The 22,490-nt window shown below is 48.3% G+C and overlaps 4 protein-coding genes across 4 annotated transcripts in view; 1 reads left to right on the top strand and 3 right to left on the bottom strand.

Moving 5' to 3' along the window:
* The window catches only part of LOC125947999 (protein D3-like), a 348,887-nt gene that overhangs the window by 69,083 nt on the left and 257,314 nt on the right, over positions 1-22,490 (top strand). The window lies entirely within an intron of this gene.
* Positions 255-1,673, bottom strand: LOC125947984 (fatty acid hydroxylase domain-containing protein 2-like). Its single transcript, XM_049673600.1, has 3 exons — positions 1,535-1,673; positions 786-1,422; positions 255-396 (listed from the first exon to the last, which is right to left on the bottom strand). The coding sequence occupies exons 1-3, from the start codon at positions 1,671-1,673 to the stop codon at positions 255-257; spliced, it is 918 nt and encodes a 305-aa protein (XP_049529557.1).
* Positions 6,108-10,861, bottom strand: LOC125947981 (fatty acid hydroxylase domain-containing protein 2-like). Its single transcript, XM_049673597.1, has 3 exons — positions 10,545-10,861; positions 9,794-10,430; positions 6,108-6,965 (listed from the first exon to the last, which is right to left on the bottom strand). Exons 1-3 carry the CDS (start codon positions 10,660-10,662, stop codon positions 6,824-6,826), a joined length of 897 nt encoding a protein of 298 aa, XP_049529554.1. The 5' UTR covers positions 10,663-10,861; the 3' UTR covers positions 6,108-6,823.
* On the bottom strand, positions 14,484-21,055 carry LOC125959142 (uncharacterized). The gene is made up of 6 exons (XM_049691950.1): positions 20,723-21,055; positions 20,378-20,553; positions 19,814-20,265; positions 19,588-19,732; positions 15,226-15,388; positions 14,484-15,124 (listed from the first exon to the last, which is right to left on the bottom strand). Exons 1-6 carry the CDS (start codon positions 20,820-20,822, stop codon positions 14,484-14,486), a joined length of 1,677 nt encoding a protein of 558 aa, XP_049547907.1. The 5' UTR covers positions 20,823-21,055.

Below are 22,490 nucleotides of genomic sequence, written 5' to 3'. Positions count from 1 at the left end.
TACGATCGGTCTACCGGTTCACCCCCATCATAAACAGCGTTTGGTTCGTGGCGTGCGGCGTGCGGCGTGCGTGCGTGGCGTCAGGCGTTGTGTTTTGCGCAATGATTTCGATGTTGACATTCGTCGCTTCGCCGACTTCGGCTCAAGGGCCAAATTCGTGCATCTCTGATTTAAGCTAAGCATGATTTCTACAATCTAATACGCGGATGAACTAGCTATGTATATTGTCGATTTAATCGATCCGGACCCGCTACTCATCGAACCGGCACCAGCTCTCGCGCCGACTTGAGGCTGAAGATTCGGTAGTGGCGCTGGTATTGCTTCTTCTTGCGGAACTCATCATTCGTTCCGTGCAGTCGATCACAGATGCCGTAGTTGCCGTAGCACTGATTGAAGCTGCAAAATCGACACAAGCAAATACGAAGGGTGGTTAATGTTTATTAATAAGCACTCTAATCTCGCTACAAGGGTTTCAGTTTTCGCTGTAGCACAGAAGTAGCGATAGGCGCGACCGAGTTCGAGATATCGCGACCTAGGTCACGACCATATATTCGCTCAACCGTACAAACTGCTTCCAATAAAATCACTTAAGCTACAAACAGTGTGCCAACCGAACACGAATCCAAACTGTGCCTTTTTTTAATGGTTTAATTGTACCACGCAGCTTACTCTCTCGCCACTCGCTTGCGAAAGGCAAATGATGGCGAAATGGTTTTTGGGGAGTTTACTATGTGTTGGAAACTAGAGTCGAACGGGATAAATTGTGACGAAGGTTAGAAACTTACTTCTGATGATGGAAGTCATGCGATTCCGAGCTTCCCAGGAACGGAAGGTGATAACCGGAATGGTCACCCACCGTGTCCCACATGACGAATGTGAGCCACAGGACCATCGTGAAGACGTGACACTTCATGATGGCTGGACCGAGGTAAACCGGCAGCAGATCACTAACGACGAACTCGAGTGGATGGGCGTACATAGCGGACAGTGCCACCGGTGCGCGCCACTCGTGGTGTAGCTTATGAAACCGCTGATAAAAATGGCGACTGTGGAATATCCGGTGGGTGTAGTAGAATCCGACCTCCCAGCCCAAGATACACACGACCATATCGCGCAGCAGCTCATCGAGCGGCGGTACGTAGCGTACGTCGGGCACACAATCGACGAAGTACTTGTTGATGTGATACACGACGTACGTCGTTGGAATACCGAATACTAGCTGGTTGTACAGCACCGTTCGGACGAGATGCTTGAAGCGATCCCACTCCAGTGGTTCATTGGTACCGGGTTGTGTTTTGTACTTGCGCATCCACCGGGGTCGATTCGTTAGGTCCATCAGCACGAACAGCCCACCGATGATCCAGAACAGACCGTAGGCGTAGATCGTTAGGTACCAAACGTAAAGCATATCTGGATCATCACCTAAACGAAACGTGAGAACGGTTCACTAGTTAGCCCATCACTTGCGCTCATCATCACACTAATGATCGTAGAACTCGTTAGAAGAAATTCGCAGATTCCAAGCTAAGCATACCGATTACATCCAGCAACGCATTCCAGTAAGGTGCTACCAGACCACGCGAATGGTTCTGCTGATGCTCGATAAAGTGTGGAGCACTTTCCGAATTTAACGTCACATTAACAGACGTTTCCCCTAAAATTGTATAATTCATCTTCACCGACGTACTTTAACCAGAGGAGCGATCACTACAAATGCAACACTGTTCACTGCTGTGCTCGGCACGCTACACTACTCCACGATGCCCAGTATAGAGGGCGTACCACTTAAAACTAATCCGATCTGATTCGAGCTGCCAGTCAACGGTTTAGATGACTTTGGTGGGCCCTTGTAACGCATGGGTGCACTCACTCGTGCAGGCTCTCCTGCTAGCTGTTGTTTCGGTGGTGTCTTTCGTGAGACTCAGGTCTACACTGTCCTGTTATTTGAGTTTTGAGAAATACCTAGCTACCCAAAAAGAGTGTTAAAAGGAAGAAAACGAAACGTAACCACTACTCCTCCGCAGATCTATCTCGTGAAAACACGGCAAGGTGAGGGGTAGTGTTGCTTTCCAACAGACGTCGACCATTTGATGCACGACCCTTTTGCTGCTTACATTAAAACGTTTCGGCGAGGTAGCAATTAGGCGCATTATGGCAAAACGACCTTGGGTCTTCGGCTCGCGCACGGCTGGCCAGCAGGCCAGCAGGTCCGGCACCAGCATACTGGTGGGGTAAAATTTGGGGAGAATGTTGACCGTTCTCTGTTTGCCGTTGAAGGTGCGAAGAATGCGAAGCTTTGGTAAAAGTGATGTCAGTGTACGACAACCATTGGTAGTATTGTATATTCTTACCCATATGAACAGGTTTCATGTTGCCGAAGATGTGAGAAACGTGAGTTGGTTGCCGAATCCTTCAAGATTCGTTACAGACATCGTGGACAACACAAGGGAATCGAGACTCGTACTATTTGACTTGAGCACGTGTGAAGAGTACCACAGGGCTTATTATTTCGAATGTTGCTGGCTGAGAGTTCAGACATAGTATATTTGTAGAACATTGGGTCGGTTTGATGTCAGGAAAGATCAACAAACCTCGTGACTACATCATATTCAGCAAGATTTGTCGCAAGTGGCGGCATGATAATATAATTTTGGGAAAGCACTACTTTTGAGGATTGATAAAATAGTGACATGATCCGTCTTTTCTCAGCTCGGATCTAATCATTCAACACAACAAAGGATCAAGTAAAATTAAACGAAATTAACCTCACGAGATCTCACAAGAGAAGTCATTGCCACCTTAATGAATAATATATTTTAAGGTTAATTTCTGCTTTTTTGTGTGTTCATAGGAATGACTAAATCGAAAAAATACAATCCTCAAGAAATCGGAAAGGATATCCCGTGATTGCTGTTCTTGCGTTCAAACCTATCAGTTTGTACGCTACTCGATGCTTGTTGTATGCTAGTTGCATGCTAGTTTGTATGCTATGGCGGGCTCTCGCTCTCTACATAACGGTTGCGCGAGTCTTTATATACTAAACTAGCTGCCCCGACAGACTTCGTACTGTTTTTGATCGGTCGTGGGTTTATCGTAAACAGGAACTTTAAAATTTTAGTAGATATAATTTTATCTATTCCATAATTTGGTAGTATTCGATTTATCAATGAACCAAATCAATAGCTAGGTCCGTTAGTGATGTTGGAAATAGAGATGCGACGTGCTTGTAAATATGAGCTGGAAAGTTAACATGATGTTTGAGTTTTAAGGCTTTGCCTTTCGGGCAACGAATTATATTTTCCCAAGTATTTTAAAAAAAAGTTTGACTTTAGTATTCGGCTTGCACATAGCTCGTTAAGTTCAAATGCTGTGTATTTAACTGCATTACAATACGACACACTTCCCCGCATTGCCGGTCCCATTATTATCATTCCACCCTAGCCGGGCTCCCCCCCCCCCCCCTCTCTCTCTCTCTCTCTCTCTCTCTCTCTCTCTCTCTCTCTCTCTCTCTCTCATGTATTGGTCTCATTTTTAAAATTATTATTCATGAATTAAACGCAACTATCTAACCTTCCCACCCCTCACTCTGCTCTGCAAGATGTACGGAATGGAGGGTGGTGATGGTGGATAGGTGAAAGAAGCAAGTAAAAGAGTATTAAGTGAATCCAATCGATTTAGAGACCATCAAAACCTAGGAAACGATACCCATATTGCCCTAGGACGTATTTTAAGGATTGGGGTTGTATCGAAGCTCCCCTTTCCCCTCATCCGATGTAGACCAAATTTTGTCCCATAGTTTCTCAGATGACCATCAACAATTGTGCAAGTTTTAATGGTATTCGGTTCATAACTCGCGGAGTAATGAATGTTTTTAACAATCAAGTGTTAGAGAAGGGCATGAAGGAAGGTAGCGGGGGGTTTCTAACCATGCCTATAGCACTCACCGGCCCCAAAAACCCCCACATACCAAATTTGGAATCAATCGGTCCAGTAGTTTCGGAGTCTATACCGGACATCCGGACAGACACATTCATTTTTATATATATAGATAGATAGAAGATAGATAGATAAGTACATAATTAGATAGCTTTGTTAGATAATTAGATAATTAATTAGTTAGATAATTAGATGTTCTTGTTTGATTTTTACTTCAAATTGATCCTGATATCCCTGTAATATTTTGGCGTTTAGTTTTAGATTAGTGTCGTGTTCAGTTGGCCTTTTTTTGTTTGGCTTAGATGGTTTGAACATGTGTTTTTGGGAATATAAAAATATTTGTCTCTGTTGAACGAATGAATTGTTTTATTTTAAAAGAATAAGCTTCTATCCATACTATACACTTGTTCCGATGACCTTTAATGCCAAACAGAGCCGTCCCAGATCGAGTGTGTTTAAGGTAATTTGGAGGACAATTGGATTCCTCTTTTTGCTGCTGTTACCATGTGCTAGCAGATCGCTTCTTTAGAGGAAGGTATAAGTATTAATCTTTTATTGCACTTTTTTAATTGCATTTTATTTGAATGGTGAACTCCTCAAGAACAATGTGTTGAACAAAGAAAAATAGGTGGTTTAGAAACAAGCGGAAATAGGACTAAAAAATTGACGGATATTTTTGAAACGTCATTTGTTGAAGGAAAAATAATTTTGTTTTTAAAATGTGTCTATTTCTTTATTGAATGTGTCTTTTCAAGAACATCCCTTGCCCTTAAAAAGTGTATATTTCAAACATGACCCTATGTTGTGGAATATTTAGTTGCATTCTTTTGGGAGTAGATATAGTAAATTATACCAACGGCAAAAATGTTTTGTGCATGTTAATATGTTGAAGATGCAAGGCAGTTGATCTTTAGTACAACTAAGTTGCCATTGCTTCTAGAGTGCATAGTAACAGAATCCAATATAAAAGGGACACAGTGGTTGCCCGAGTTAGAGAGTTGAGAGTGTTAATAGTGTTGAGTGTGTTAAAAGAGTTAAAAAGGGGTAAAGCGTTAGAACCAGAGTGTCAGCGTTAGAGTGAGCATTAGAGTGAGTTCGAAATAAACAAAATATCTTTTTTTCAAGTCCACATCGCAAGGGTCAACGACCATCGGAGGAATGCTCCTAATAGTCGTTGTTTTTTGTTTTTACCTGTGCCATTTTGTCTTGGCGTGACTTACTATTGCTGCCAAACAGGAATTCTAACAATTGTACTGCATAGTTAATGCGATTATTCTTCTGCCAATATTCAATTGAATTTACAATTACTTATCTATCAATTGAAAAAAAAACCCTTATATTGCCATGTTGTTTTGGTTCTGTTATTTAATATCTCATCTAATTTCTGGACGTTCATAGCTGTCATTCGTAGCATACAGCTACATCCTGATTCGATCCGATGTACAAAATTGCATAGCTGCTCTTTGGACGTGAAAAACAGTTACTGATTCCATAATATGTTTAAATTTGCAGGAAGCAAACTGCGATAACATAAGTCTGCTTCTCTATCTTCCTTAGTTGCTTAATATTACCATAATCGTCCTTGAAGCTTTGCTCATTGCTGCAGCGAAACGTGACCTCGCGATCGATTTCTAATTTACGCTTTGTGCTTTCTTAATGCTGCGAGTCGCTTCCAGGAAGAGGAAAAAAAAACAATGATAGTCAGCAGAATACACAAAAACCCTCATTATTCGATTCGACTCAATTGGCCCCTTGCCGTACGTGATGTGTCTATTGCGAACGCAATTTGTAAGCGAGAACGTTCTAGAAAGGATCGCACGTACATAAAAAAAAATCGGCCACAAATGTTTGGTTTGATACTTGTCCATAGCCCCAGGTGCACGAAAGAGGCGAGAAAACAAAAAAAACCCGAACTCCTCAAAACTCTCAAGTCATTGTCCTTTAATAACAGGAACCACCAGAGATCCGCGATCTCATCCGCTCGACCTGCCCTACTTGGCCGTGTCCGGAACGACAGCATCCAGATTGGCGTTCAAGTTGTTTACGTTGATCCCCTTCGCTTGCCTTGTCGCTGTATGATGAGCTCGAGGCCCTTCACCTATATATAATCTTGTAGCGTAGTGTTAGTTTCTTTCGCGCGTGACGAAAACGGTCAGCGGTAGGGAGGAGAACGTTGAACCGATTGTAAGGCAGTGCCGGCAGCTAATCATAAAACGCAACGCACCTTAGCCGCAATCTAGCACAGGTGGTTTATTTTTATGATATGCCACGAGCAATGTAACGCGGTTTCTTGCTCGTTTACGACGCCACCGTGATTCGTGGCACGCGACCAGTGTTGACCCTCTGCGGCGGGTGACAATAACGGTTAATTAAGATGATAATTTTCCTTCCGTTAGTATTAAAAAAAACACCTAAGTTTATTAAAAAAAAGATCGCTCGTGGAGCTTCCACATTACATAACATTAAGAGGTTTGTCTGTTGGCCAATGTGCCACTCCGTCCCTTCGCCATATCTTCTCCAACAGCCTCGAGCTTTGGCCGTGAAAGTACCGCCTGTTTATCGTATTTCCGGGTCATAGTTCGTTGGGTTCGGTACGCATTGCTGGGTCCATCTGCATTGCACTGGCACCGGAAGTTAAGGGTGCAAGGGGTTAGGTGTCTTGGCATCGCTTGGTGACCCTTCGCACCACCGTGACCAATGACCGTCGCTGTGGGCTGTGGGTGATACGCATCGGTTACTCTATTTACAGGTACGATCACAAGCGATCGTGAAGGCTGCTCTAAAAGAAAGCATCCTGCCACCGCAGCCTACTAGTGCTACCGTGCAGGTGTGCTGCTGATGCTGCTGCTGCTGCTGCTGCTGCTGCTACTGAGACTACTACGACTGCTCAGTGCTCTGGGACGAGCTCACGCGCCGACTTGAGACTAAAGATGCGATGGTGCCGTTTGTATTGCTTCTTCTTGCGGAACTCACTATCCGTACCGTGGAGTCCGTCGCACCAACCGAACAAACCATAACACTGGTTGAACCTGGGAACAAGAACGAGAAAAGGAAGAGGAAAAAAGGAAAGAAAACGGATTAAAAAACATATCGCATACAACAGCCAAGACGTTTCTCATGCGACCACCGCTTGGTAGCAGAGGTTCGCGTTTGTGAGGGTTTCCCCCCCCCCCCTCCCCTTGGCATATGGATTTCTAATTAATTGGTTCGCGATAAGTGACATATGCTGTAACGGATGATGGACTCAACTTGTTAGGACACCGGACGACACGATAGATATAATAATTGGAGCAAAGGAAGCGGAAAAGCAGCTTGAAAGTATTCTTCCGACTGACGGGTGTTACCAGATCTATCGAGGTGCGATAGATCGCGATCTGTACGCCCGCGATAACATACTTGGCGTGTAGCTGTGAAACGCGTGTGTGTGTGCGTGCGTGCTTGTACGTGTGTCTATTTAAACGCTCGGGCGTGGTTGATATAGTTTTCGGTCAGGATCCTAACCTTCGCTGTGATCAGCGGTGCGAATCACTGTTTCACCATTTCCGAGACGTGAGTTGGTCCGCCGTGAGCGGTGTTAGCGTTTGGAGAAGCGTCATCAAGGTCCGCTGATCTACGAAATATCGTAACGTGATCATCGGTGGAACTGCTTTGTCGCCATCACCGAACCGTACGCGTGTGAGCCGTTTGACGATGGCATGCGAAGGGCTTAGACGGAGGGAGTTTAGGACTGGTTTTTGTCGGTCGGTTGTCGGTTCGTTGGGCCGCCTAAAATCATGATTATGCAATCGCGCTGGGGCGCTAGATGCTAGTGGGAGCTGCGGCCTAGTGACCTTAGTGCCGCTACCTTTACGATTGTGTTTGGAATCACCGAGATGGAGTTGTGATCGGCCACTTCATTCATTCGGATTCGGACAGAATTCGGTGGTGATCGTTGGTTCACGTGAGCTCGTCTAAGCCGACGGCCGACCAAACGGCTGCTACTGTTGGTGCTGCTCTGCGAGCCTCTGCACGCAAGTCAAGTGTCAAGATCAAAGTAGAAAGTTTGCTCTGCAGCCGTCCTTGTCGGTCAGTCCATTTTGCGTCGCCAGCGCAAGAGTGGCCGCCGAATGCGTTTGAAAGGTAATGGGGAATTGGCCAAACCGTCCCAAAAGTAGCTTTCAAATAAAATTCAAGCAAAACATTGACCCAACACAAAACACGAACAGAAAGGTTTGAATTTTGGAAATCCTCTTTTCTGTTTTTGATGGTTCGATTGGTCTTCCGATTGCATTTCTAATCGCTGGACCTGCTGAACCGTAACTACTTAACACACCGAGCGCATCCAATTAGGAAGGTTGCGCCGACACGATACCTTTTTTCGCATCGACCGACCGTGCGGCCGGTTTGCATTTTTTGTTTACAGACGGGATCGGCTCACGTGACAGGATAATGTCCTCCGGAAATTATGTCTGTATCGAAGCCAATTCGATGTCGGGGATGTCAAGGTCAAGTTCCTTGTTCAAACGGGTAAAACCTGACCCGAACCCGCGAAAGAACCGATCGGTTCTCTGCGCCAGCCACCATCACGGATTTTTCGCACCAAACCGTGCGATTTGTGCGTTGGATGTTTGGCATTTTTTAACCCACTTCCCCCACTTCTGTTGCATCCGATATGCAAATGCTGTGATCGCTATCGCGTTCACGTCAAATATTCTCGTCAAATAATGTGCAAGAACTTTTAACGCCAGCGCAAGAGTGGCCGCCGAATGCATTTGAAAGGAAATGGGGAATCGGCCACACCGCTTTCAAGAAATAGCTTTCAAATAAAATTAAAACAAAACATCGACCCAACACAAAACACGAATGGAAAGGTTTGAATTTTGGAAATCCTCTTTTCTGTTTTTGATGGTTCGATTGGTCTTCCGATTGCATTTCTAATCGCTGGACCTGCTGAACCGTAACTACTTGACACACCGACCGCATCCAATTAGGACGGTTGCGCCGACACGATACCTTTTTTTTCGCAGCGACCGACCATGCGACCGGTTTGCATGTTTTGATCACAAACGGGATTGGCTCACGTGACAGGATAAACTCCTCCGGAAACTATGTCTGTATCCTAAGCCTAATCGATGCCACTTCTACTCAGGGATGTCAAGGTCACGATCCTTGTTCAAACGGGTAAAACCTGACCCGAAACCGCGAAAGAACCGATCGATTCCCTTACGACAGCCATAGCGAAGGATTTTTCGCACGAAACCATGTGATTTGTGCGGTGGATGTTTGGCGAATGTTTAGCATTTTATAACCCACTTCCCCAACTTCTGCCGCATCCGCACATGCAAATGAGGCGATCGTTATCGCGCTCACGCTTCACGTCAAACGATGCGGAAGAACTTTTTACACAGTCCATCCTGGGAGCGCGGTTTTTGTTTTTGCGAGCCGGTTTGTTGCAAAACACGTGAATTGGAGCTTGTTTTGGGTTGGATAATGGTCCGGGAGTTGTAGTGGGGCCCGATACACACACTGCACACATTCACATTTATATATTGCGTGTTCACTACGTCGTCGGTTGTCACTGTTCGTTTATGGTCACTGAAGTTACTACCAAAACGTTTACGGTATGCTCGCACTCCGATATAGCGCACTGCGACGAGGTCATTGTAACCGAATCACCGAGATACCGGTCGGATGGCCTGGATGCACTTTTACGTAACGTTCCCAAGGAACGCAAGCGACGACAGTCTGGTCCCGAAACTTTAGGCCAGTCAACCAGTGAGTCCATTCACAAGAGTGAAAGCTCCGCATCCTTGGCACAAGTGAAGGGGTAAACTCTAGCTCTGCTCTAGGTCAGATTCTGCCCGTACCACGGACTTACTTTTGGTGATGGTAGTCGTGCATCTCGGAGCTACCCAGTACCGGCAGATGGTAGCCCGAATGATCGACCAGCGTATCCATCATGACAAACGTGAACCAGATGAGGATCGTAAAGACGTGGCACGTCATAAGGGCGGGCCCAACGTACACGGGCAGCAGATCGCTGATGATGAACTCGAACGGATGGGCGTACATGGCAGACCAGGCAACCGGGGCCGTCCACGTGTGGTGCTGCTTGTGGACGCGCTTGTAGAAGAAACTCGAGTGCAGCAACCGGTGGCTGTAGTAGAACGTGATCTCCCATGCCACGATACACACTATCACATCCCGTACGATCACGTACGGTGAGGGTAGGATTCGCGGATCCGGCAGCACATCGGTGATCAGCTTACGGCTATGGTACGACAGGAACGACGTCGGCAACCCGAAGAACACCTGATTGTAGGCGACGGTTTTTACCAGATCCTTCAGCTTCGACCACTCGAGCGGTTCGTTCGCGCCCGGTTGGTTCTTGAATTTGCGCAAAAAGGCCGGCTTGTTCAGGATATCCATCAGCACGAACAGACCACCGACCACCCAGAAGAACCCGTAGGTGTACGAGGTCAGAAACCACATGTACAGCGTATCGGGATCGTCACCTGCGTCACCGTCAGTGCCAGAACGGGGAGGGAAAAAAGGACACTTGGTATTAGCCAAAAAACTCCCCAAACCAAAGAGCAAAGGATCCTTGCGTGCGTGCGTGCGGTGCGTACCGATGATATCCAGGAAGGCGTTCCACTTTCGCTCGACGAACGAATAGCCCGGTCCACCGATTTCGTCCACCGCCAGCGACAGCGTGGCGTTCGTCGACAACTCCAGCAGCGTATCCATCTTCGTTTGCGTGACTTCAATCACGGATCAGCGAGGAAACACCGGAGTGTGTGTGCGTTACACAGTCACAGTACACACACGGAGCAAGTAAGCTAGTCTAGTCGTCCTTTCCAATGGCGCGGGTTTTAGTTTTCTTTTCAGGAATAGGATCGAACGAATCGATCGTTCGCTTTGACTCGGAATCGAGAGTGCGCTGTTGTTGGCGTGCGCCGCTCAACTAAAGCTGCTCGGCCGCCAGCCCGATCATCGAAGCCTTCAGCAGCCGTAGCAGCGTGCAGCAGCTCAGGCAACTCGTCAATTTGTCAGAGCAACATCGCATCGCAGTGGAGGGGCGTAGCGCTGCCGCTGGTTTTTTTTTGGGGCCGGCGATTTTCGGCGATCGATCGTTAGGTTGCGGGGAGGAGTGGGGATCGATGTTACGATCGTCTGTTTTTTTTTTTAAACATTCCTCTGATCTTCCGCCCCCCCGGGGATTTTGACGATTGAAATCAATTTACATTGCGCGGTGAACATGAATCGTCGGCGGTGGTACCGCTTCTGTCTGTTGGATTGATGTTTCTATTGCAATTGTAAAAGGCAAGCATAATTGATTTGTCTGGCAGCCGTACATGGCCATCCTAGTATTTTAAAGTGCTGCTGCACCGCACTAATTGAAAAGGATTCTGTTGTTTTTATTGGTTTTTTTTATTGTCTAGAATTGTTTTTTGTTTTGTTAGAAAGGTTTTAAGGACTTTCCTTTTACAACAACGCTAAACAAAGCAGAACCGCCTCAGTTCGAAGGTTGCTTGGGTAATCGGAAGCAATCGACCGTGTTGTCAACATGATATGATCGAGGCAGGCGTGAAGTGAACGCGAGGCTAACCTGAACTTGATGTTCAGCTGGAGCAGCTGGCTGGAAAGTAGATATCGCATAACTCCGGGGCTCGGACCTTAGGAGGTTACCGGAGCCTAACATCAATTTAATCTCCAACGCTCCAACATCGCACGCGTGACAGCCTCAGTCCTCAGTCCGTTGTCCGCGAAACCGTTCGCGATGATTTGCGACGCGAAAGCCTCGGCGGATGACCCAACCCCTCCCCGAGACGCGAGGCAAAGATAATTGATGTGCTGGTCAGGGCGAAGCTGCGCTGCTGATCGATTCGTATTCTGTGGCGTTCTCTGCGCCAGCGTGTGAACGATTCGTTTGTCCTTACGTCGGGCTAGCCGGTGACCACCCACCTACACACGCGGGCTGGGAACATATTCGCTAAACGACATATTCGGACGTAAAGGCATTGTTATCGATTGATTCTACACTGGCAAACGCTGAACCGAGGCACCGTAGCTTCTCCTTCGGTCCGAGCATGTTTGGTATGCGATTAGTAACCATGAGCCAATACCGCGCGAATGGTGATGGTAGTGGTGGTTCGTCGCGGACTACGTGCTAAGTGATAGCGAAATGATTTGCGCCTTTTTGCACATCGACCATTGTGTCACCGCGCCGTGACCTTGACGGATGATGAAAAGGATAGTAGTCACAGTCCCCGGGCTCACCGGGCGGTTCACACGGAGCATTACGTAGACTTTTTAATCTAGTAGCGGGCGATTATGTTGCATCCACTTGTTGTCATGGAGACGGTCTCATAATATATAACACGTGGGGTAGTATCGTTTTAGCGAAAAGTGAGGCTGTGCTTGGGTGTTGCGGCGAGCGAACCCAGGGTCGACCTTGTCCGCGGCGCTGAGCATTGTTTTAGCGAACGGCGTCGCCCATTTCTATGCTATTTTTTATTACTTTTTTCGTTCTCTCTTTCTCTATCTCTCTCAGTCGGCGTTCCTATTTGTTCTCTGTTTCAGCCTCACTTGGTTTTAGCAAAAACAAATAAAAAGAAAAACCGAAATCAACTGTCAGACCGATCACTGGCCACCGGAAATTTGACTGACCCCACCGGACAAGCTGCTTGGCCGGTCTCGTTGATTTGCCACTTCCAAGAAAGTAGCTTCTAACTCGCTGTTCTCCGAGTATATTTCAAGGTTAGGGTTGCAAACGCGCTTGCCAAACTTTTGGGCCCAACTCGAACTAAGCGAACCTTCCGCTACGAGCGCAGCATTTGGAGTTATCGATCGGCTTTATCTAAAGATCAACATAAAATCGTTAAAACATCGGCGATACGCACACCGACGGGCAGCTCGGGTGCTAATGGGCACAAATTTCGATTTCGAATAAATATGACCTTTCGCGCTGGTTGTCATTCTCGGTTCTCGGGCTTTGGGTGACAGAACGGTAATCGCGGAAGTTGTTCGCGTCACGGTATGCTTATTAGCACCGTCCAACATCCGAAGATGATTTGGAACGTCTTTCGATTTCGTTTGGTAAAACCTGTTTCGACGTCCCTTATAAGGCGCGCAAGGTGATAACGCAAACAGTCGCAGCCCTGCTCCGGCTGATGCTGGGTGATGTCTGGTGACCATCGGTTGGAAACAATCCCAGGGCCAGCCTAGCCTAGACACAACAAAGCCCGACTACGTGACTCGAAGCAACGGAAGAGAGGCTCTAGTCCAGTCGACCCGTCGCTGTCAACAAACGCTGCAAGGGCAGTAGTGTCGCAGCCGCTGGCGTTTACTAACTCATCTCCATAACATTATCACCCCGTGGAAAGCCCTGGTTGTGACGAGATGAGACGAGAGTGTTGAGGTGAAAAATGGCTTACTTTGTGCCCGGAGAGCACTGCAGATTCATCTTTATGCAATGCCGCCGCTCGATACCGACAAAATCGCAAACCGCGACCGCGAAGATGATGGTGATGGGTATTGGACATAGCGCCATTAATCCTCGGATGGACCGGATGGGCTGCTATCAATTTTTGCGCTGGATGCGCCTGGTAGCTTTTTGGGTATCGAGCGTGTGATTGGCATTGTCACAGCTCAATCGTCGAACGACGATTAGTGCCAAGGATCGCCGGCATCATTAAGATGGATGCGAATCTGGTAAGAAGTTGATGTATGCGGTGTGGCATCATATTGCACCAATATTTCATCCATAATCGGTCAAATGATCGAACAGAGCAACGGAGCCTTGCGGATGTTCTGCCAAATCCTGGGGAGTTCCGAAAAACAAAATATTGCATCATTGGCCAGAACTCACACCACTACGCCCGGTGCGATTGTATTCACAGTTTAATAGGCAAAGCGTTTCCTCGTTAGTTGCATTCGTATGGTAGTTCGAGCAGCGCTGCGTAATTAATGGCCACGCGTCTCGACCACTGCCCATCGGTCTCGTCTCTGCTGCAGCGTCACACACACACACGTACACACAGATACGTAAGCACACTATACTAACTCGCCTCGGAGCCTCGGAGAGGAACGTCAATAGGAGGGATAATAAAACCGTAAATCAACATAATTGCTCACTATCTTACGTCGAAAGGTGTCACGCGCGCTGCCCAATGGTGTCAACTGAGCGTTGAAGGTGCCCTGCGCGAAATTCAAGGGAGATGCGCAAAAGAGAAATGCAAAGTGGCCAGCGAAAGAAGCGGCTTTTTGGGCGGCTGAAGGGCGGCACGTTACGTGACACGTTGAAGTGTAAACAACCGTCCGGACCTCCGGCGAGAGATTCACTTGATTTGCACATAACGTCCGCGAAGCGTATCGCAACGCATCGCGCAGGTCTCACACACTCTGGCCTGAACCTGGCCATCATTAGCACATGGATGGCAAATGGATGGTAATCTGGTGCACAGTAGCAGCAGCAGTAGCAGCACCAGCACCTCGACCACGATCACCACCATTTCTACACTACGTGCTATCACTGGAGGAAGGAAGGTGGATCATACGAGAGGCACTTACTTGAGATGGTGGTAGTCGTGCATCTCGGAACTACCGAGTACCGGCAGATGGTAGCCCGAGTGATCGACCAGCGTATCCATCATGACGAACGTGAACCACAAGGCAAACGTCACCACATGGCAGCTCATGAGGGCAGGACCAAGGTACACCGGTAGCAGATCACTGATGATGAACTCGAACGGATGGGCGTACATGGCCGCCCAGGCAACCGGGGCCGTCCACTGGTGGTGCTTCTTGTGGATGCGCTTGTAGAACAGCGAGGTATGCAGCAGTCGGTGGCTGTAGTAGAACGTGATCTCCCATACCACGATGCACACCGCAATGTCCCGGACAATCGTCGTCAGTGAGGGCAGGATGCGTGGATCCGGTGGCTCGAAGAACACTATCCAGCGTAGCATAAAACCGAAGTACGTTGTCGGCAGTCCGTACAGAAGCTGATTGCGTAGTACCACCCGGATCAACTGTTTGCAGGACTCCCACTCCAGTGGTTCGTTTGCGCCCGGTTGGTTCTTGTATTTGCGCATAAACTCGGGCCAGTTGGTGAGATCCATCAGCACGAACAAGCCACCGACAAGCCAGAAGAAGGAGTACGTGTAGACGGTAAGGAAGCCCACGTAAAGCGTCACATGATCGTCCCCTGTTTGGGACATCAAGAAACGATGGAAGAAGAAGGAATACGATGAAAGATGAGATGATCCTTAGGGTTCATGCTCTTGACTGCTGGCGAACTCTTCCTACCAATGCGATCTAGAAACGCGTTCCAGGTCTGATTACACCACACGGCCAGGGGTGACCCTTCGACGAGTTCGACGTTAAGTAGCAGCTCCTGCAGCTCACCGGATCGGTGCTGCGGTGACACCTCGATCGATTGGTTCATCTTCGCTACGCCTGACGACAAGCGCTAAGTACACTGTCCTTGGGTGGATCGTGCCGCCGTGCGGAAGACTGACGGTTGAAAGCAACTCTTTTCCCCCCTGCTCCTAATCTCCCCTTCCTTTCGGGGCTATCGGGTATCTATCGTCTGCCAGATATTGGACGCACGTCTAACGTCTAGGACGATTCGATTTGGACTGACGACGATTGATTCGTCCGGGCACGATAATAAAGACGTATTGGCTAGCGTCCAACCCCAAGCTCCAATGGTCCGCCTGCCTGCCTGCCTGCCTGCCGCCAACCCAAACCCCCCCACATCACATACCATGCCACGCCAGACCGCACCACGACGGTAACGTAACGTCATCCACATCGTTTACTGCCCTGACTGAGCCATGGCCAGACCAGAGACGTCTGCACATTGGTGGATGAGTTTTAGTGATCCACCCCAAAATAATCGCTGCTCATTACTCACGTTTGAAGTGGTCGCAGGTAAACAATTGTCCAGCCACTCCCCACTCCCGCCTTTCTCTACCTCTTTTTACGGTGTTTTTGTAAGGGCACCAAAACGGGGAAGACAAGGAAGTGGACGGTTCGCTGCGCAAAGTGACTTCATGTGCGATCGTGTCTGCGAGAACACTGTCCAAGCATTAGAGCGTCAGGACCTTGTGTCTCGTTGGTCTTTAGTCTCCCTCTCCGGACTCCGGACACAAAAGCATAAGAAAACGTATTTGCATAACCCCCACCGCGCGGCTCGAAAAATCTGTGGTTTCCGTTTCGCAAAAAAATCATGAAAAACAGCCAAAGCGACTGGAACTGTCTGGTTGGTTGGTTCGTTGGTTAGCTGGCGGCCTGTGGTGGTGGTGTCATCGCCGATTGACATGCGTTCGGTGATCGGGATGAAACCAGGCGCATCGTCCAGCTAGTGTTTGGTGAAACAATATTGACACTTGGCCTGTTTATGGCTCCAACATTTTGGCTTTGGCGGCGTTGCGTTGGTGTAGCGGACGGACGGTGAAAAGGCCAAAGACTTGGCGGTGATGTACGAACGGCGATCGTTTTATGTTGGTTTTGTTGAATATTGGAAAGTACCCAATAAATGGCAAGGTAGTCGGTACAATTGAGCATTGACCATTGACCTAGGACCGGTCAGCACGGGCGTGGTCGTGTGTCAGTACAAGTAGTAGACACCGAATACTAGAAAAGCGATAACGCCGGGCGCAGGATTTTGCTCGACGAATGGCGTAGCGTCAGGGGACGCGATACTGAGGTCATCGCCGTGGCGGTACCGTGACGTGACGTGTTTTAGTGTTTTAAGTGTGTGCTCGTTAAAAACAAACGGATACGAATTCCCGGTGTTGTCGTTTGCGCTGTCGCGTAAACACTTCTATCTTGTGTGCTACTTCTTCCTAAAATCGTTCTTCATCTGTCGATACTTCGAACTGAAACAGTTCTGACCCATGAGTCCCCTTGAGTGTTGCCTGTCAGGATACAAGTAGTTGTTCCACGGCAGAGGATTTATTGAGAGCTTGCCCTGTCTGTATTCCGGGGGTTCTGTGTGCTGAAAGTGTAAAGCGAAAACAGATTTTGCGGTTTTAGTTAGTGCTCTCACGTCAATCATTTGAAGGACCGGGACATACGAACCGCTTTGGTGCGAGGTTTTTGGAGGTCCGTTCGTTCCGCAAGCTGAAAGAAAAATAAAAAAAAGGCTTTTAATGCACCCAACCCAATACAGAGCATACAGGTTTGTAGACAATGACAGGTTGCCAAGTCTGATATCCGCATATCTCCTAGTATGTTGCAAAGTCGTTAGTGAACCAGTACAGGAGAGAAGGAAACGGGTTAGACAGCTTTGACCATAGCAAATCGGCATGAAGAATGAGGAAGCATCAAAGTTTTAAGTTCAAGGTCAATTTGTGCAAACTTACGATACAAATTGTCCCATTTGGTATTGATGAATCATCAGCTCGCGCAGGATGCGCAGAAGTCCCAGAATGAATATGTGCTAAAAGCAATCGCTTCGATGATGCAGGAGGCTGTAAATTGCAAAAGCTAAAATGCTCTGGAGGAATGCATTAAGAATTAGCAAGTGCCAAATGCGTAAGGAATTGGGAACTTGCCTGTCAAGCATGCATGGCTGCTGCTTCTTGTCGGTTGTTGGGCATGGTTGATTCTGACTCTGAGAAAAGTATGAAATGTATGAAAGCATGGGATTTTCCTCTTGTTGAAAAGCGCGTTAGTTGTGTTTATTTTGTGTTTTAGTCTTTTCCAGTCACATAAATTTGGTTGCAATTTGATCTTCGAAGGAAGAAGAATCTTTTAAGTTGTTCAGGCTGTAAAGATTGAAATCTCGACGCAAATGCATTCAAAAATCTCTTTGCAAAAGCTCTTTTTTTTAGAATTACTTGCAATATCTACGAAAAATACTCACATGTTTCTAAACGTGTTATGTGCTGTGTCCAATAAATTTAAATGAAAAAAGAAACCGAAAAATATCGTAGAACCAAAAGCCATCATACAAATTAAGCTCAAAAATTTTATTGGCGGTTAAAAAAAATCGCTTGCACACATTGATTATACCCAACAAAGAATTTTCTCAAGGATAGTAAATTGTTTCGAGTGAATAAATGGGCACCTTTGATAAAAACGAAAACACAAATTCCCAATAATAATTGTACACCCCACGCAGCCCTGGCTTGGGGTGAGGTTATGGTGAATGAAAGTCTGGGTCCATGCTTGTGAAGTCTTTGTATTGAGAGGTTGCGGGCTAACCGAAGGACGCAGGAGAATTGGTGCTCCCAAATAGAGTGGAAGTAACAGTATCGGTAAAAGTATCGTGAACCCAACAGGACTAGAACAGGTTGCGGCACTTGTATTGAAGCACAAAATGGCTAACAAGTATTTCACCTAAAAGGCATTACGTAATACTTGCTGTTATCGGCAAGAAGTTACTCAACACTTGACCCAGTTCTATTGCTACTGATAAAGAAGGAAACCTGTAACACTCGTAAAACTTGCACCACGCTTAAGCTAAAGTTCAAATAACGAATGAGAGTGATCCCAATACACGCGGACTGTTAAACATATTTACCAAACCAAATGTGCAAATCGGATCCGATCGTTCCGAACTACCCCACAAACGGTCGTGAATTCGCACCTGGTCACGCAGTGTGTACGAAGAGGAGAATGAGCTAACAAACGAAGAGTGCAAATAGTCGGAGGCCAAACGGAAAGAAAACATTAGCTTATGTACCATTCGCTACAATTCACCAAAAATTTAGAGGAAAGCAGCGGCACCGGTGGGATGCGTACCGGTTCCGTGTGTGTGTGTGTGTACGTTTCTGGTCCAGACCATCATCAGACTACGACTCCACGCCGAATGGACCATCTTCTTCATCTAAATCCGGTATAGCTGTAGCATGGCTCAAGGACAGCACTTGGCTTGCTTCGATCGTAAACGAAACACAATAACACGGCGTTCGTGCGTGCGTGCGTGCGTCGTGTAGCAGGCCACGCGCGGTCCACGCACCGTCAAAGCAGGCATCCCTCTCCCCAAGTGACTCACGTGCGCTGGCTCGCGCTGTTCCGAGAGAAAATCGACCTGCGCCAAAAAGGCAGTTCCGAATTTCTCCCCTCCCCTTTCTTCTGGTAAACAAATGTACCGTTGGCGCAGTGGCGCAGCTACTGGCAGCGTCGAAGAGCGAAGGTCATCATTCGAAAGCAAGGCCATCAGAACGTGGGTCATGGCGTACCATCGGATTAATAAGAGTAGAAAGTAGTGATGCTGCACCCCTCTTAGCACCTTCAAACTCTGCAAACCTTGTACCATTGTGGTGTGCGTTTTTTTTTCGGAAAATGTGTCAAAAATGGCACTACTCTGTATGTCTCTTGGGTGTGTGTGTGTGTCTTCATACTCTTTGTACTTTATTGCTGGATTAATTCCCCTTTTTGTTGTTGTTGACTTGTTCAAGGGTGTCCGCAAATTCGCGCTCCCATCCCTCTTCCCTCCCGCCCCTTCTTCCCTCTTTTTTCCCTTTCCCACACTTGACTTAATTTTTTCCTTACACGCTAGGATGGATGGATACAAATGGGGGTTTTGGTGTGCGATTGGTGCGAGCGAAACGTTACAACTAGATCACCCCTTGGGACCGGTGATCGCTACAAGGATGTCGCGGACGACGGACGACGGGACCGCTACTAGAACGCGTGCGCCACGCGCCATCATGCGTCCTTGCCATCCGGCACTAGCTGGCGGGCCGACTGGAAGCCTATGATGCGATGGTGCCGCTTGAACTGTTGCTTCTTCCGGAACTCCGTATCGGTACCGTGGAACCAGTCCATCCAGCCGTACAGACCATAACACTGGTTGAATCTGTGCAAATATTTTCAGATAGAAAAGACGATGAGCACATGCATCTATGCGTGTGTTTGTGTCACTCTCGAGACAACTTACTTCAGATGATGATAATCGTGCGATTCCGGGCTCGACAGGAACGGCAGATGGTAACCGCAATGGTCGAGCACCGTGTCGACCATGACGAACGCGAACCAGATGCCGGTCGTAGCGACATGGCACCGCATGACCGCCGGGCCGGCAAACACCGGCAGCAGATCGCTCAGTACGTACTCGAACGGATGCGCATACATGGCGGCCAACGCGACCGGTGACGTCCACTCGTGGTGCTTCTTGTGCACATGCCGATACAGGAAGCGCGAGTGCAGCAACCGGTGGCTGTAGTAGAACGTGATCTCCCACAGCGTAATGCACACGGTAAAGTCACGCGCGATCGTCCACGCATCCGGCAGGGCCCTCGGGTGCGCAATGCCACTCTCGTTGATCTTGAACGCAATCCAGGACGTCGGCATACCGACGATCACCTGATTGAACAGCACCGTTTTCACCAACTGGAAACAAAGGGGGGGAAAAAACAAAAACGAAACAACAACCGTAGCAACCGGCCGCTGGCATTAGCAACACTTGGCACTCACTCTCACTCACTCATCCTCATCAGCTCACCTGTTTGAATCGCGACCAATCCAGCGGTTCGTTCATGCCCGGTTGGTTCTTGTATTTGCGCATAAACCGGGGCCACTCGGTTAGATCCATCAGGGCGAACGTCCCGGCCAGCAGCCAGTAGATGACGTTCGTCCACACCCACAGCACCCAGACGTACAGCGTCTCCTGGTCATCACCTGGTCACCACCACCCCACCCCCCCGGGGACGGAACGAAACGAAAAATGATAAACGACACGACGATTCAATTCGTTGCCAACAGTACACCAGAGAATGATACTCGCGGTTAAGGTCACGGCTAAGGTCACTTCACACACACACACACGAGCACGGGTTCTGTCACTTACCTAGCACATCCAACACCGAATTCCAGCGATCGACGAACCACTCCCGTGAACTATTCCCTCCGGTGGCCAACAGCAGCGGCGTTGGCTCGTAGAACTCCATCCTCGGCAGTACTCTGACGTCACACGAGGACAACCACAACGCAGCACACACAGCAAACACACACACACTTTAGGGCCTTTCCTTCCAGAGAGAACTGCTTTACAGAGGTTCGTGCTCGCCCGCAGATGCTGTCGGTCCGTGCGGTTCGTCCCGCACTAGAAATGGTTCTGGCAGCGGCCACGGAGTCGCTCTTTCGATCAGACCCAACGCGCCCGACCGTTTATCCTGTTTCCGCGCGCGCTGCCTCCTCCTTCTGCTACCGGCGTTCCATCCATTGCGTACACACCAAACACCAACAGCGATTGTCTCCCTCTGACGGCCGCTGCCTGCGTCAAGTTCGCACTCTCGACGACGGCGAAGCCACCGCCGCCGCCGCCACCACCACCACCAGCCTTGATAGTTGACTAATCTCTTGACTCGCCCCCAGCCGCCGCCATCGCCGCCATATTTTTTGGGGTGGGATTGAAGCGTCTCGATGGAGAGACCCCGGTTGGGGGGTAGGCAAAATGAAGTTCACACTTCATCATCCTTCTCCTCATCATCCTTCTCTCACTGATGAACATGATGGGCACCGGAGGGTGTGTAAATGCTCTCCGCTCAACGGTGCGCCGCAAACAAGTACACCATCATTACAATCATGATGATGATGATGCTGATGATGATGATGAGGCAATCGAGTGTGTGTTGGATGCAGGGTGCGGCATCCGTGCACGGACACACCATGCGTGGATCGCAACGCCGGTATGTAACGAATTATGGCGTCGTCGTCGATGACCGAGAGTACCGGCGGCGTCGTTACATTGGGGTCGATGAAGGAACATAGACAGCAACAGCCGCAGCAGCCACAGCTTTCGTAGAAGATTTACACGGAATGCGTCAACATTCGGGCACTGCACGCGTTCACTTCAGACAGGGTCTCTCTCTCAGGGGTCCGTGTGGGACCGCGGGTGGGTTTGCCATTGACATGGCCCCCCAAGAGAGGTACGTGCGTGAGTGCGGGCACGCGTACGCGTGTTTGTGATTTGCGCGAAAGTTAAACAAATTCGGAGTCTGCGATGATGTGACCCTGAGCGATGGGGTTTTGTTTTGGTCCACACAACTCGGACTCCGAGGAGTCGAAGCTCAAGCTCGAACTCGGCATCCAAGTAACCATCGTCGTCGCTGTCTCGTTGTCGTCGTTGCTTTCTTTGTTGCTCTAGTTAACGTTCAACTGTAACCGGTGTGCCCGTTGTTGGCGCTCGATAAGTAAGCGGCGCGGAGAGTTTGTTTGTTTAGCTATCACTCTCTCTCTCTCTCTCTCTCTCTCTCTCTCTCTCTATCTATCTCTCTCTCTCTCTCTCTCTCTCTCCATTTTTCTCTCTTTTTCCCCCTTTTTACTCGCCCTCTCTCTCTCATTTCCCTTATCTTTGCATCGTTGGTTAGCACCAGCACCGGTTGGTAATGGTGCTGTAATCGTCGACAAGCAACGAGCCGTCGAGGGTGTCTTGCTCCACGTCCTGACCACCTGACTACCACGAGTGGATGGCGTCAGGATGCTAAAAGCCGTTCCCTACCATACTGTAATGTCCAATCTACAGCACTACAATCCCTTCGGAGATTGTGCGCGTATCCCCACGAATTGCCTCATTCGCTTTGAATCTGTTTTCGTCAACTCACAGCAACACATCT

The sequence above is a fragment of the Anopheles darlingi genome, chromosome 2 (assembly GCF_943734745.1).
Source record: "Anopheles darlingi chromosome 2, idAnoDarlMG_H_01, whole genome shotgun sequence".
Taxonomy (NCBI): Eukaryota; Metazoa; Arthropoda; class Insecta; order Diptera; family Culicidae; genus Anopheles; species Anopheles darlingi.
This window is presented reverse-complemented; position numbering and strand designations above follow the sequence as displayed.

Bases quoted from the DNA above. Each gene is read 5' to 3' on its own strand.
- LOC125947984 (XM_049673600.1), bottom strand. From the start codon at position 1,673: ATGAATTATACAATTTTAGGGGAAACGTCTGTTAATGTGACGTTAAAT. The intron at 1,423-1,534 runs GTATGCTTAGCT...CGTTTCGTTTAG, and splicing joins TGCGTTGCTGGATGTAATCG to GTGATGATCCAGATATGCTT. The intron at 397-785 runs GTAAGTTTCTAA...TCGATTTTGCAG, and splicing joins CATGACTTCCATCATCAGAA to CTTCAATCAGTGCTACGGCA.
- LOC125947981 (XM_049673597.1), bottom strand. From the start codon at position 10,662: ATGGATACGCTGCTGGAGTTGTCGACGAACGCCACGCTGTCGCTGGCG. The intron at 10,431-10,544 runs GTACGCACCGCA...ACGGTGACGCAG, and splicing joins CGCCTTCCTGGATATCATCG to GTGACGATCCCGATACGCTG. The intron at 6,966-9,793 runs GTAAGTCCGTGG...TCTTGTTCCCAG, and splicing joins CACGACTACCATCACCAAAA to GTTCAACCAGTGTTATGGTT.
- LOC125959142 (XM_049691950.1), bottom strand. From the start codon at position 20,822: ATGGAGTTCTACGAGCCAACGCCGCTGCTGTTGGCCACCGGAGGGAAT. The intron at 20,554-20,722 runs GTAAGTGACAGA...GGTGGTGACCAG, and splicing joins TTCGGTGTTGGATGTGCTAG to GTGATGACCAGGAGACGCTG. The intron at 19,733-19,813 runs GTAAGTTGTCTC...ATATTTGCACAG, and splicing joins CACGATTATCATCATCTGAA to ATTCAACCAGTGTTATGGTC.